We start from the raw sequence: 15,305 nt of genomic DNA on the forward strand, positions 1-15,305 counted from the left end.
AGGGGGCTTGGTGCACATGAAGCAGTTATGGAGGTCACAGTCTCCGTGTAGGCATCTGCAGGAGCACACGTCAGGAGTAATGTCTGTCACAGGGAGACATTGCTCCACCTGTTCCTTTGAGGCAACGGAGAGGCAAAGCCACTGCCAGCACACACAGTGACTGGAGCAAAAAAAGATTGAAAAACAAAAACAAAAACGAAAACAAACTAACCACAAACCAATGACTTGTCAGCCAGAACAACAGGCTAGCGACACACCAGTGTCCACAGGGCTCTACTACAAACAACAGTACACTCTCGACCAGGTACAGAGAACAAACTAAGACTCAAGGACACCCAAGACAGCTGTGTGCTGTGTACGCAGTGGAGATATACGGGACAAACCAAGACTGAGACACAAGCCCAGCCTACATCCACTGGCACCACAATGCCCTATGCTCTCAGCATCCAGGCCAAGCCAGCTCAGCTACATGCCAGGAACTAAGCACTTCAGGGACTTAAAGGAAAAGACCCAGGAGCAAACTTAGAATAGTTTCAGTGCTCTGGCTGTGCACCGGAAAACAGAAAATTCTAGAGCAAGATAACTGGCTAGAATATCACCAGTCTACACCCAGCATGAAAAGAAAAAGCAGGGGAGGGAGAATCGCGATAGCCAAGCTAATCTCCTCAAAGCATGACACTGTCCGCACTGACCCAGGCACTTTACACGCAAGCTTTTCTTTCCTTTGGTGGCAGAGGGGTAGGCCCTGCTGTCTGCCCAGTGACGTCATCTTCCAGCCCAACAAGCTGGTACCGTGCAAAGGGCTGCATGTAGGGTTTTAGCAACAGCGGCTCTGGTGCAGCTGCCATGCCTGCAGGTGGGAGCAGGTGCTGCTCACACTAGTGTCTGGATCTCGCATCGTCTCTCCCCCCAGTGCACATTTACAAGGAACCCAGAAAACAGTCTCCTGTCTCCTACTGTCCTGGGCTGAGTCACTATCTGCAAGCACCACTCTCCCTTCACGGGTCAGACAAAACGAAACAAAACAAAAAACAAAACAAAACAACAACAAAAAAAAAAACAACCTGACCCTAACAGGGAAATCAGGAGAGAGGAAAGAACAGAACTACAGAAGAAAAGGTACGAAAATCAAAAAGTAAATGAGGATTAAACAGCAAACTGAAATCCAAATTAGTTGTGAAAGTGAATGAAGTAAACTTGAAGAAAAGTGTTAACATTATGAACTGTGCATCGTATAGACTGAAGCGGAGATTAAACAAACTCCAAAAGCATGCATATCGCTCACTTACCACCATGTTTTAAGGGTTTGATGCAATTGAGGGGGGAAAAAAAAGAAGTCATAGTAACCGACAAATATCAACATACCCCCAAACCCTCAGGGCAAAAGATAGCGGCTTAAACTGGCTCTCCTCTTCGCCTGGGATTACTCACAGCCACTGGCTAGATGGGAGGAAGAGGACTGGGGAGAAAGGGAACAAGATGCTTCTGGAATCCGTCTGAGGAGAGTGAAGTTCCTGGTGGAACTGCCATCTTCCCAACTAGTTGTGCTATGGCGCTCACTCCGCCAGATCCCATCGCCTCACCGTCTGGAAGGTGCTCTGCGATGCCCCGTACACAACGTGTTACCTGATAGGGCACCACCTTGAAAAAGATGGCTTTTCAGTCAAAGTGACGAAGAGGTGACTATCTAGTCAAAGCTTTTTCACTGCCTTCCTCTCACTGATGGGGTTTTCCAGTTTCTAAACCTGCTTAAATCTTGCCTCATCTCCATAAAGCAGCATTAAACCAGAGAGATTAACGGTCACATCCAGCCTTTCATATTTAGTCCTACTGTATTCTCTCCACAAGGTAACTTGTTACTGACTCAGATGACCCCTAGTTAGGAAACGATTTTAAAAAGTCACATTTCTTTTCCAGCATTCCCGGCCGGCTGAAAAGCTTCACATGTTCCCAACTAACAGATTTTTCAAACATAAGAAAAGCTCTTGTTTGTAAAGTGTCTAAAAGAGTTTGAATGTATCAGAGCCACTAAAAATGGTCCCCCTAAACCCCCAACTATCTTCTCCACCAGTAACTTAAGGAGGAGTCCCTCTGAACTGCTAATAAAAATTGTCCCCTGAATGTGAAAACAGAAAACTCTCTGATGCCGCCACTTCTTTTCTTAAATCGGCTCTTCCTGTTTTCATTCGAGGTCACTAAATGTAGAAGTGAAGGCCCCAACAATGAGGCAGGCTCACACCACATCTCCCCCGGTGACTGGGGAAGACAGACTTGAAGCATACTCGCGCGCACACTAATCCCTCCCCGGGTTCCGTCAGCAGAGAACCGACGCGGAAGGTGTGCTCCAAGCACGTGAGCTGTAGGACGGATAGAAAGCTAAGAGGATGCCGGCTCGACCTAGTCTTCTTAGATAATTACCATTTAACATTTTCAGAGAATGTAGTCAAGTGAGTAAAGTGAAAAAACAAAGACTCTGATTTGATCCCATGATTCATCTGTTACTGAAAACACTGAAGGTAAAAGGCGATGTGCAGATAATCTACTTGTAAGACAACCTATTGGGCATCGATCCTCAAACACACCACAGCAGGGGCTTAAAGGGACTTAGCGTGCATTTCGCTTGTAAAATGCCCTGAGTAGAGGTGCCTGGGTGGCTCAGTCAGGTAAGCATCTGCCTTTGGCTCAGGTCATGAACCCAGGGTCCTGGGATCAAGTCCCTGCATTGGGCTCCCTGCCAGTGGGGAGTTTTGCCTCTCTCTCTGCCTGCCGCTCCCCCTGCTTGTACACACTCCCTGACAAATAGATAAAATCTTTAAAAATAAATAAAGTGTCCTGGGTAGACTGTAGTAGACTAAGAGACAGAGATATTTTGTTTTTTTCTGCTGAAAGGCACTAAACCTTAACTCTAAGCATTTCCTGTGTGAGAAATCTGAAACAGTATTTACTTTTCTGGGGAAATGTACTCAGACTAAACTCTCTAAGTTCAAATTTGTGTATGTGTACACTTTTAAATTGTTTAAATTGTTCACTTAGTGCTTTTCTGGTAAGGGGCTGAGTGTCCGAGAGCTCAGACTGCCCAAACAGGAATACTGTTTTACATGAAATTGTCTCATACAAAAAAAAGTTCAGTGACTCAGAAATCATATATCTACTCTGATAGTAAAGTACCTATTTTGGGAGAGAAAGCATGTCAGGCGTATTAAAAAAAAATCCATTTTCACTATGGCATAAATAAGTCAACAGCTCCACAGACGGTTATCTGACACAAACTCATCACCTCTACAACTCCAGTTTGCATCAGATAGGCAGTCCCTCTTCCTTCATTCCACCCAGGAGTGCATGCATCTGTCTACGTGTAGGCTTGTGGAGGGCTGTGTGGGGAGAAAGCATATGAGGGGGTGGCCCGTACATGGGACTGCACAGGAGTTGAGGGGAAACTAGCTGGAAAAAAGCCACAGCATAAGGAAAACTCACTGAAGAACAATCGACTTTTTTTTTCTTTAATGATTAATTCCAGGGGGACAAGAAATGAAGGGGCAGAGGAGCAGGGAGGAGTTGGAGAAGAGGCAGCAGACAAGGGAGAAAACTCTGGTGCGGAAATGCTGGAGCAAGGCAGGGACATGGAGAATGGAGCCTGGACCGCGCTGGCTGTCGGGAAGGGAGCGGAGAGGAGGCAAACACTGTGATAACCCCAGCACCCCAGGTCTGTCACCCCAATTCAACAAGAGAAAAGTAAATGCTGCATTCATTATATTTCCTCTAAGAGACCAGAGCAAGATTTTACTTTGCACTTACCCATGTCTTTCATGAAGGATTCATCCACTGTCTATAATAATTTCGCTTAAGAGAGGGACCTTCCCTTTGGAAGCCACTCAGATCTGCTGACCACACATGGCTCCTCCACCCAACTGGCCACCACTTGCGTTCAAGAGCCGTGCAGCTCTAGGTGGTGGTGGTGGTGGTGGTGGTGGTGGTTGTTTTTACAACAGCTGTTCCCCATGTAGGTGTCTGTGCTTGTCAAAACCAATACTAACCATTTCTCAAATCTAACCCAAATGTCTTCCACACATGCGGGGCGGTGGGGGGGCAACCTGGTAATAAACCAAGTGGATTCCTAAGAGGAAGACTCAGATGGGGACGTGCTGAGCCAATGTGTCACTCTGCCAAGAGAGTGGCAGCCAGCCTCATCTTAAAATAAAAAATCAGGATCTGAAGCCCATCTTTGCCTTCTCCTACCTCTTTGCTTCTCTACCTTTCCAAACAGAAGGCTGAGCAAGGTGCTATTCTGCAAAGCAAAGAGCATTCTGAGGGGATGAAAAGCCTTTGCAGAACCAAGGCACAAGTGCTCCTAGGGAGCCAATGCTGGAAATACAGTGTCCTTGACTCTCAGGCCTAAATGTAAGTACTCTGCCTTGGGAATCCTAATTTGTAGCAGGAAAGAGAAAAAACTATAGGGAAGATAGTACGCATGTGTGAAAATCCCAAGAAGGCAGCTCACATCATAGAACAGCAGTTCTGTGGACTTAGGAGAAGGAATGTAAACATCCTGGGGGCATGCTCCCCCTGCAGGGAACTGGCTCATTTATTCCCACAGGCCCAGTGGCTTCCCGCCTCCCACAGGCGTAGTTAGGTTCAACAATGAGCCTTTCTGGCAGCCTCACTGTAATACTCTCCTCTGCTTAGGGCAGGCAGAGAGATTTTGGAGGTGCTGAGAAGAAAGGAAAAGAAGGGGAAGGCCCCTCAAATGTGGCCTTCCAGAGAATCCAAAGCCCCTGGGCCTACCTTCAGGGCTGTACACCTTCTGAGGGAGCAGCAGCCACAGGGACACAGACGACTCTGCGGGGTGGGCACAGAACTGCGGTGCACGAGCACAGGCCCAGGACTGTCGCAGCAGAGCTGGCATCCTCACCGTCACCCGAGGCCGGCCTCCACTGAACTTAGGCCCACACCCTTCTTGTCTAGTCAGTGACAGGCAAGTGGTGGTAATCGCTGGCTGGCCAATGACTTTGAAGGTGATGTTACAGGGCAGAAGGGTGGGAGCTAGTCAGGAAGCCAAAAGTCCTACCGATACACATCTCCAGCAGCAGCCGCCCCCTGACTTTACGTAATCGTGGGGTTAGAAATGGAATATCCACGACAAACAAAACAAAACAAAAGGAAAAAACCCCAAAGATCCCCTAGGACTTTCCTCACTGTAAGCATGTCCAAAAATCTAAGTTCCTTGTTCTTTCCAATGCTTACTAATTCACTGTTGTCCTGATGCCACTATCCAGTCCCACCTCTGGCCTAAGCCAGCCTAAGGGTGCCACCTCAGGGCCTGGGCTCCAGGTGTGACTGCTTAGTGGCTCGGTCTTAAAACCAGGGGCGATGGATACATCAGACTACACCATTCTTGTCTGTGAGACAGGAGAAAAGCCAAATGCTTGGTGGCTGCCTCACCAAGAACCCTGAAACCTGCCAAAGGAACCAAGCAAGGGAGCCAAAGGCTGATCTTGTTCTCAAGATCAGTCTGACTGGGCTGGGGTGGCACCTGCAGGGCTACACCAAGCAACCACATGACAACCAATGAGATACCTTCAATCTGCCTGAAAGGCCAGGTGGCCTGCGATCTTGGGTGGCTTCTAGGCTTGACCTGGATTCCCCTCAAGCTCAATCTGCCTGATGATCTGTATCGGAGGAGGACAGAGCTGAACAAAGACACGGACAGCTGCCTGTTCCCCACATGGGGCCTGAAGGGCAGATGGGACTGGGGCTTGGAGAACAGCCAAATGCAGGGATGGAGCTAATTATAGCTCAAAGGTGGCTAATCTTAAGAGGAGGGTGTGAGGAACCAGTATGAGAATTCTCCTTCTCTCCTTTTGGGACTGAACCCCAACATTCTTATAGTCCTTTTGGGGTGCTTGGAAACCATCCCAAGGATCCAACCCCAACATTACAGCTATTTTGTAGGGATGCTCTTACCATCAGGAACTTCATCTGGCCTCTTCCTCTTCTCATACACAACAATGATCACCACAAGGATGATGATTTCAGCCAGAATTCCCAAAAAAGGCCAGAGTGGGGCCAGGTGGCTCCGTACCCTGAGGATGGTGACAACGGAGGCAGAACCGATGGAGTTGGTAGCATTACATTCATACTCGCCAGGGTCTTCTGTGATCTGGAGACCCACGATGCTCAGCTCAGTGTAATTCTCCTTGTTGATAATGAAGAAGCGGCCGGAGGTATTGACAATGTCCTGCTCAGGGGCAGAGAAAGTAAGAACACACAGAGATCAGTCAGTGTAGGTGAATTCGTGTCCAAGACAAGGCGGCAAAGTTCTCCCTTCTTAGTAGGACTACTGGCTAGGATGAGGGAGCAGTGTCTAGGACCTTCTTTGTCCAGGTAACTCATGAGCAGCTCATTACTTGCTTCCTTTCACTATCAGTAACAGATCAGCAAGCTTCTGGCAGAGCTAGGTTAAGGCCTCCCCTGCCCAATGGTCCTCTAGATTTCTCCAACTTCTCTAAAGTGAATGGAAGAAGTCCTACCCTGTAAACTCAGAAAAGACCAACTCAATCTAGAAAATGCTACTTTAAATACAGATAAGAAACCGTAACACAGGAAGAAGATAAAGAAAAAGGGGTGTGCCCTCCATGGTCAGGCAAATATGCTAACTTCAGGCCTGTCTGAGGACTTCAGAATCTGCACATCTACTTCACACTTGGTGAGTTCTGAAGTCTCCTTAAACTTCCTCTAGAAACCATGCTAAGAACTTGCTCCTAGTCAGAATGGAGAAATTCATTAACTTCCCTTTCCTTTAAGAATTAGACGGTTAAAGGAAAGTTTATTCAGTCAATCAACAACTATTTATTAATGTATGTTATATGTCTCACAACCTACCAAGGGGAAGGCGAGACACAAGCATACAAGGAGGCTGGCCTTTAGAGGGAACCAGACCTCCAAAAGGATGGTTACAGGAACGTGGCAAGAAGCCCCAATACACAGCACGTGCTGAGTACTGGGGGGAGACAGTGTGAGTGGCCAGTGCCAGAAAGAGTTGGGTAAAGCTTCAGAAAAGAGCCAGCTTTTGCACTAGATGGTGGGGAGGAGAGGTGATGGAGCAGACAGGAGCGCTCTGGGTCCGTGTGGGAAGGCAGAGGCGAGAGTCCACAAGCAGGGGTCTAGGTGGAGTTGGGACAGGCTTACAGCACTGGGGAGACGGCAGGGCAAAAATGGACTTGTGTCAGCAGGCGGCAGCAACTAAAGCAGAATCAGAAACAGCAGAGAAGAAAGGGGAAGATAGCCCTGGACTGAGGTCTATCTACAGCACAGAGTGGCACAGGCAACTGAGTGTGAGTAAGGTTAAAATGGCAAACACAGCCTTCAGAGTAAGTTATCCATGAAGCTTCATCTTGAGGACTTGGAATGCTGCCAACTTCTCTAACCCCCCCCCCCCCACTCTCCTGGTTCACTCAGTCCATGTTTTCCACTTATGATCAGAAGTGATGTCTTCTTTGATCCACAAACCTTCAACACGGGTTTTTTTTTAATACCATGATATGCAAGAAACTTTAACCTTTTCAATCAATGCATAAGAAGATACTGAGTGGGACCTGTCCCACTGCTACAGAATTGATGACTAGGGAGAAGCATCAAAAGTACCCCATACCCGTGGATGGAAGTACAGCACAGGGAACAGGGTCGATAATATTGTAATAACGCTGTACAGTAACAGACGGGACTACGCTTGATCACGGTAAGCACTGCACTATGTGCAGAACTGTCTAATCGCTGCGCTATCCACTGGAAACGAATATGACGTTAAATGTCAACTATACTTCAGTAAAATTTTTAAATATATACATACATTGTTTTAAAGGACAGCTTTTCAAACACCATTAATCTAACTTGTACTGAGGAAGTGTTCACAGACATTTATAACTAACAGTGACTGATATTTAGGTTTCAGTATTAAGACTGTGTTATATGTTCAAATCTTCCACAGTGTTGTTGATTTTCCCTCCATCTCATCTGTCAAAGACCAAAAATAATATATGTAAGTCTGCCACCATATAACTGTGCGTCTGGCTATATTTCCTTATTTTTCCAGTTTTTGCTTCATTCATTTTGAAACTACTATGTAGCATAATAGACCATGACAGCTTTGTCTTTATTGTGGACTTATACCTCTTACCACGATAAAAAGGAACTCTTTTGGTTTCATGTTTTCTATTTGAATCTTTCTATAATGTTAATATTTCCATTGTTCTATTTATATACCTTCACCATATATACTTTATTCATTTTTGTTTCAACACTTCTGAACTATTTTGTTCAATGCAGATCATCTTTAAGCAACATATTGTTACATTGTTTCTTAGATCTCTGCCTTTCAGTGAGGATATTTAAAACTTTGTATTTACTACTGCTATAATTTTTATGTTTATTGTCATAGATTATGGCTTACTTGGAAGGGGAGGTGAACCATGAGAGACTATGGACTCTGAAAAACAATCTGAGGGGTTTGAAGCGGCGGGGGGTGGGAGGTTGGGGGAACCAAGTAGTGGGTATTAGAGATAGGAGGGATTGCATGGAGCACTGGGTGTGGTGCAAAAACAAGGAATACTGTTAAGCTGAAAATTTAAAAAAAAAAAAAAAAAAAGTACCCCAAAATTTTTAAAAAAAAAAAAAAAAAGTTCATACAAATCAGGGGCAGACAGTCCTTCCAGGGCTTATTAAAAGGGAGCCCCATCAAGCTCTCTTATGCCCAAGTCATTACCAGATTACCCCTTGCCAGTCTACAAAAGAGAAGACAGGTTGAGACTTGGCATTGCACACAGCCTTCCACCCTGCAGCTGAGTGGAACAGGCACCAAGAAAATCACTCAATGATTGGGGGTGGCAAGAAGAAAATATCTTTTTCCAGTGGTTATCCATTTAGGCAGGAGACTGGCTGGTAAGCTATATACCTCTCAACCTTGGATAAAGGCTATTTGGAGATAAGAAGGCAGAAGAGCCTATACTCCCACCATTTGAAGAGCCATGAAGTTCAAGTTTCCTCTACCTAAGAGGTTTGCCTTCTGGGTGAGCAGACCCCAGCATCTGTGGCTGGAGCTAAATAGGAAACAGAAAGGTTCAGTAAGAGGAGAACTCTCATATCTGAGAACTGGTCCTGTAAAGAACTTACACAAATTCTTACAAGATCCAGGATCTGGATACCTGCCACGCAGAGGTCCCAGAAGCAGCAAAAACCAACAGTAGACTCTTGACTATAGCCAAAGTCAGATGAGTGGTATTTGTCCCCCTTCCGGCCTCATACAGAAGAAAGAAAAACCCAGAAGATAGAGTGAGGACAATCCCCTACTCCCCTTAGGCTAGGGAGAGGGGACAGGAGGTAAAACTGGGAATTTTGGATCGGACTGGACTCAACTCTTTAACAAAAAAGAGGTCTAAGAAAGCTATGGGATCTGCCTAGAAAAGGGATCTGTGAAATTAATGTCTAGAAAAAAACTGAAAGCATTTTATCTTCGCCCTTAACCAAGTGTAGGCTGTTCAGCAAACTGGTTTTCAAAGGCATCAACCTAGAAATTTATTTTCTTTTCCCTATCCATCTTTCATTAAACTTTTGTTTCCCAATTGATTTACAGCTTGAAAGCAAGAGGAAATACTACTTGATTTTAAAGGTTTTTCACAATATAACAGATAATTAAGAGTTCATGAGCATGAGAATAGGAGATCAAAATATCCACTGATGGGGAGCCTGGGTGGCTCAGTAGGTTAAGCTACTGTCTTCACAGCTCAGGTCATGATCTAGGGTCCTGGGCTCGAGCCCTGCATGAGGCTCCCTGCCCAGTGGGGAGCCTACTGCTTCTCCCTCTGCTGCTCCCCCTGCTTGTGCTCTCTGGCTCTGTCAAATAAACAAAATCTTGTTTTTTTTTTTTTAAGACTTTATTTGACAAAAAGAGAGACAGCGAGGGAGAAAACACAAGGACCCCAAGAACATAACCTGAGCCGAAGGCAGACACTTAACAACTAAGCCGCCCAGGTACAAGGAAAGGGAAAAGGAAAGGGCCATTGAAGAATCAAGGGCTCTCTTACCCAGAGACCAGGAGAGAGAAATGGGCATTTGTTTGCCATCACAACTAAGTATTTTATTGACTTTTCAGGGCCTGCTCCAAAAATACTCAACCTCTCCCTTCCTCATCATCCCCCTTATTAATGGGTTTCTGAAATCTAGCCATTGTTGTTAATGTTAGAGTCCTTTGCACCACTTGACATATCATTATTGAGAGGTCATGGAGTGGGAAGAACCATGGACTTGAAATAAAAAACTGGACTTAAGCCTTCCTTGGTTCTGTCACTAATTCACTTTGGTTAATATGTAATCTTTCTGAAGAAGCAGACTAGATTATCTCCTTGGTCCCTTCTGATTCTGACTGTTGACAATCAGAGAGGATGCCTGAGAAGTACAGTGCTGGGCATGCAAGGCCTGGGGACAGGAGGAATGGGTGACACCCTCCCTGACAGAAAGAGAGACTGGCCAAACATCATGAATCAGAGAGTGAGTAAGAGTATAAAACTTGGACTCCCTCTGCACTACCAAGAATCATCCCGACTAGAAAAGATGTTTTCTTTGACCTTTTAGGGAGCAGATACAGTCAGATTTCCAATGTCCAATGCTGCCCTTGTACCTCACCATGTTGCTTCAATCCCTTATCAATACTCCCTGTGTTCTGGAATATACTAGTAATTGCCCTGGCCGCCATGTCTTCCCCCCAAACCAGAAAGGTGTACTGAGACTACTTCAAGAGCAGTGTTTTCTTTTGGACAAATGGACTAGAAAAATAATAAAAGTTTAAGATTGGGGTTATCTTGAGTGCCTGGGTGGCTCAGTTGTTAAGTGTTTTGCCTTTGGCCCAGGTCACGATCCCAGGGTCCTGGAATTGAGCCCCATGTCGGAGTCCCTGCTCTCTGCTCAGTGGGAAGCCTGCTTCTCCCTCTTCCACTCAACCTGCTTGTGTTCTCTCTCTTGCTGTCTCCTTGTCAAATAAAATTAACAAAATCTTAAAAAAAAAAAAAAAAGATTGGGGTTAGCTATTTCAATTTCCCATCTTGAAAGCAAACCAGTCAAATCCCTTTGTAGACAGCCAGCTTTAACGAATCATGTAGGGATTCCATGCTGGACAGAGACTGTCAGTGACCTCCAAATTAAAAATGTAACTGTCTGTGACTAGAACGGGTGACCTAAGCCATGCCAGTATGGCAGGTTACAGCAACTAGTCCAGATGTCTGGACCTCCCAGGAGAAACTCTAGCACAGAAACCCAAGCAGAGAGAATCAGGGCTGCCTCCTACTCACCATGGGCATACCATTCTTCTTCTTGCGCCATATCCAGTCGGGATGCGGGTAGCCAACTGACTTGCAATACATCATGGCATCTTGCCCTTCATTCTTATTCTCACTCCGTTTATGGCCAGTGATGTCAGGAGCAGCTGTGAGAGAGTGTTCAACAGTTACCACAGGAGCCTACAGGATACAAAGGCCTTACCTATGGACTCGGAGCTCTGCTTCTAATACAGCCAGTCTCTAGGCCTGTCCTCATAGTCATCTTTGATAACACGCATTTCAGGTCAGAACAAAGCAATGGAACCAATCCATCCCCTACCTCTCACCAACTGAAGCAATCACGCAGATACCAGGATTACTATACATGAAGTTCTGCTAACAATGCAGGTGGTTCTCTAATCTCCTAGAAGAGGGGACACAGGCTCAACTACCCTAAATGAAATATCCTTTAAAAAAATGCACACAGGAACTATTATCATCTCCTCTTCTGGTTATGTTTTTTTTTTTTTTTTCCTTAAAATGTCTGCACTAATAACAATTACAGATTATATCAAATGTCATATACTCCTTTAAGGAAATGAGAGATCCCTAAGATCAAACACCTAAAATCAAGTCCTACTGCAAGATACGTAAAAACAATGAATGCCCAGAGAAGCGATCTGATGAACATCAATGGGCAAGGTTCTCCCAGGAAAGAAGGAATCCAGCAAACTGGTCTTCACAAAGGGTAAGAAAGGAATAAACAAGAAATTCAACCAATGTCCCAAGAGACTTTATTAACAGTTTAAGAATCTGACCTGTATACCTGATCTGCAGTAATATCAATAAACCTAAACTTGGAATTTCTAGATATATTAGACATTGCTAGTATTCTCTGCTTTAAGGGATCACTTACAAAGAAATAGCACCTGTGGTTTAAAAATCAGGTAAGTTTCGAGGCGCCTGGGTGGCTCAGTGGATTAAAGCTTCTGCCTTCAGCTCAGGACATGATCTCAGGGTCCTGGGACTCTCTGCTCTGCGGGGAGCCTGCTTTCTCCTCTCTCTCTGCCTGCCTCTCTGCCTACTTGTGATCTCTGTCAAATAAATAAATAATATCTTTTTAAAAAATTAGATAAGTTTCAAGGATCCAAGAAGTCAGAGATGGGGCTAATTCTTTGAATTTAGTCTCCTTTGATCTTAACTAAATTTTCCACCATACCTCCTCCTCATCAGTTACAGTAATGTGAAAGCAATAAAACTCAAAGTAGGCCAGATGTCACTTTGTTGGCCAAGATAGGAAAGAGAATCAATAAGCCTGGTCCAAATTCCAGTTTTGCTTGTTCTTTAATTATTCTGTGCTTCAGTTCTACACCCACTATCAAATGGAGGTAATTCTAGCCGCCATCTACATCCAGTGTCCTTGGATAAGTAAGATTTAAAACATTCACCTTGAGACTATAAAAGCCTGTATAAGTAAGATTTAAAACATTCACCTGAGACTATAAAAACCATTATATTATGTCATGGGCTCGTCCCATGTTCCCCTTCTAAATAGCTTGGTTTTTCTTGGCTTAAAAAATGATCCAAAGTCCTGCTACTTCTCAGACTGTGCTTCCCAGCCCACTTCTAGAGGCACCTGGACAGAATGGAATGAACAAGGTCCCAAGGTGTCTCTATAGCCACTGCCTGCCCAACTGAGGCCGGCTCAGTACTAGTCTTTTCTAAAAAGGATGTTATAAAAGGAAACATTGTTTCTCCCCCCAGGCAAACTTCCTTACTGCAGAAGGGAGTGGGCCAGCGGGGTCAATCTTGTTCCCACCATACCAGATTTCCCCCAAAGCCACTTGGTCACAGTTCAGACCTACTGTTCCACCTGCTCACCCCTCCTAGAGCTTTCTTCAGTCAATAAATAGTAAAGACCACCTTAAGTACTACAAGAAGCAAGCTCCACGGCAATACACTAACGAAAACACCATCGGGGAAGACACAACAAACAGAGGAGCTACCACATTTTGCTTCTAGCTGTGTTTTCATGTGTTTGATTAACATTTGCTGAGCACCTACCATATGACAAATCCATCAGAGTGGTGGGGGGAAGGCCTTTCTGTTGAGGTGAATTTTAGCACAGTCATGAAGGAAATAAGGGAGTAGAGCACTTCTATATCCATGGGAAGAACACTCCAAATAAAAGACAAAAAAGCCTTAAGGCAGAGGTGCACTTGTTATGGACAAGGAACAGCATGGAGGAGTTTGGTTGGAGCTCAGTAAGCAAGGCAAATGGTAGAAGAGGACATCAGAGTGAATGGAGCCCAGATCAAAGAGGACTTTGCAGGCCACTGCAGTGACTTTGGCATTTACTCTGAGTCACCTAGGAAGCCACTGGTAATACCAAGCAGGGGTATGGAATGATCTGCCTGTTTAACAGGCTCCCTCTGGCTCCTATGTAGACAACTGTGTTGAGTGACATCAGTGGAACCAAGACCATTTAGGAAGCTGTTAACAGTATTCCAGGCAAGGGAGAAGGTGATTTGGATGAGGGTAGTAGCAGGAAAAGTTGAGGAGATTCTGATATTTTTATAGGATGAGTTAATGTGTTTATCAATGGACTGGATGGATGTAGGATGCGAGAGAAAAGAGCCAGGGATGACTCCAAAGTTTCTGGCTTGAATAATTTTAAAAGGGAGTTGCCAGTTACTAAGATAAGGAAAACTATAGAAGAATCAGGCTGTGTTTTGTTGTTGTTGTTGTTGTTGGGTTGTTTTTATTTTGTTTTGTTTAGGGATAGAGCAATGGTGGTAGTAAAAACCAGGAGTTCAAAGTTTAGGACATGTTAAGCTTAAGATACTTCTTTAATATCCAAGTGAAGTTGTCAAGTAGACAGCGGAGATGTCCAGTCTGAAGCTCAGGACAGTAGTCTAGGATGGAGATGGGAATTTTAGAAATCAGCGTATGTGTGGCATATTTTTCCATTTTCATTCTCCTTTGCCCCACAGAGAATACCCACTCTGGCCCAGTTATCTAACTAATACCATCGGCTTTTACCTTGGGGACTCATCCCAATATTGCGCATTAGAACCACCTAGAAGGCTAAAAGTTGAGTTGGCTTATGATGCCATGGCCTCTAAGAAGCTGTTATTCTGAAAGGAGGCAGACCAGAAGGCCAAGACCTGAGGAGAAGGATGGGGATGGTCTTCACTCCTACCGTGGTGTTTAGGGAAACACCACTTCCCCTTTCCACTGATCTACTTTGGTATTCTACAGAGGCGTCTACCTACCCATGTGAACACGGCCTTAAAGCCTACTATACACAAAGACCATCTAGGAACTTAGCCACCCTCATCACACTTTGTTGGCCATATTTACATAGTGTAAACCTATAGGAAAGAGTCTTCAATGGTTAGATCTGTTACTGCTTTCTCCTTAGCTTAGCAAAGAATACCAAGTGATGCTCTGATTAGTCACCCTTGGGATGGTGGAAGTGTCACTAGTGTTGTGGGCAGAGAGAAAATTAACCCAAGCCACATCACTCTATCCCTAAGGGAAGGATTATAACAACTATTACCTTAGCCTTTGAGTCAAAGAAAAATCTTTTCACTTCTCTCTATCCTTTATGGTAGCTGCTCAATCAGAAAGCCTGCACCTCAGATGGCAGCCCCATTTGTGGTGAACATCGCGTGATACATAAACTTACCAAATGGCAGAGCTGTATACCTGAAACTAATGAAACACTGTGAGTCAACCATACACAAATAGCGGGGAAAAAAGAAAGAAAAGTGGGGCAGGTGGAGAAAGAAAAGCTGAGCAGGACAGTGGACCCACAGCAAGAAAGATCACCAGACTCTCAGAGCACATGTAAGCACTGGGAAGAGAGCAAGGGGAGTTCCTTAGGACTCAGAGTCCTCTCATGGTGGTTTTTAAATAGTCACCGAAGTCTTTGATATTCTTCCCTTCAAGAAGTGAAGCATAACTGCTCCCTTCCCGAGTGTGGCCTCGTGACAGTAT

The 15,305-nt window shown here is 44.9% G+C and overlaps 2 protein-coding genes across 5 annotated transcripts in view; one reads left to right on the forward strand and one right to left on the reverse strand.

Moving 5' to 3' along the window:
- REC114 (REC114 meiotic recombination protein) overlaps positions 1–12,290 on the forward strand; it is a 118,766-nt gene extending 106,476 nt beyond the window's left edge. For both annotated transcript variants that reach the window (XM_032865011.1, XM_032865012.1), the window contains exon 7: positions 12,260–12,290. The gene's annotated coding sequence lies outside the window, so the exon portion shown is untranslated. The remainder of the gene's footprint in view (positions 1–12,259) is intronic.
- Positions 1–15,305, reverse strand: part of NPTN (neuroplastin) — a 67,536-nt gene that overhangs the window by 3,517 nt on the left and 48,714 nt on the right. For 2 of the 3 annotated variants that reach the window (XM_032865010.1, XM_032865009.1), the window contains exons 5-6: positions 11,337–11,470; positions 5,962–6,235 (exon numbers count right to left, since the gene is read on the reverse strand). In XM_032865010.1, coding sequence (XP_032720901.1) covers positions 5,962–6,235; positions 11,337–11,470 — 408 coding nt within the window. Of the gene's footprint in view, positions 1–3,119; positions 3,649–5,961; positions 6,236–11,336; positions 11,471–15,305 lie in introns of those variants that run through there. The other variant, XM_032865008.1, reaches the window with a different exon arrangement.

This window comes from Lontra canadensis, unplaced genomic scaffold (genome assembly GCF_010015895.1).
Source record: "Lontra canadensis isolate GAN:19392208 unplaced genomic scaffold, GSC_riverotter_1.0 scaffold28, whole genome shotgun sequence".
NCBI classification, from domain to species: domain Eukaryota; kingdom Metazoa; phylum Chordata; class Mammalia; order Carnivora; family Mustelidae; genus Lontra; species Lontra canadensis.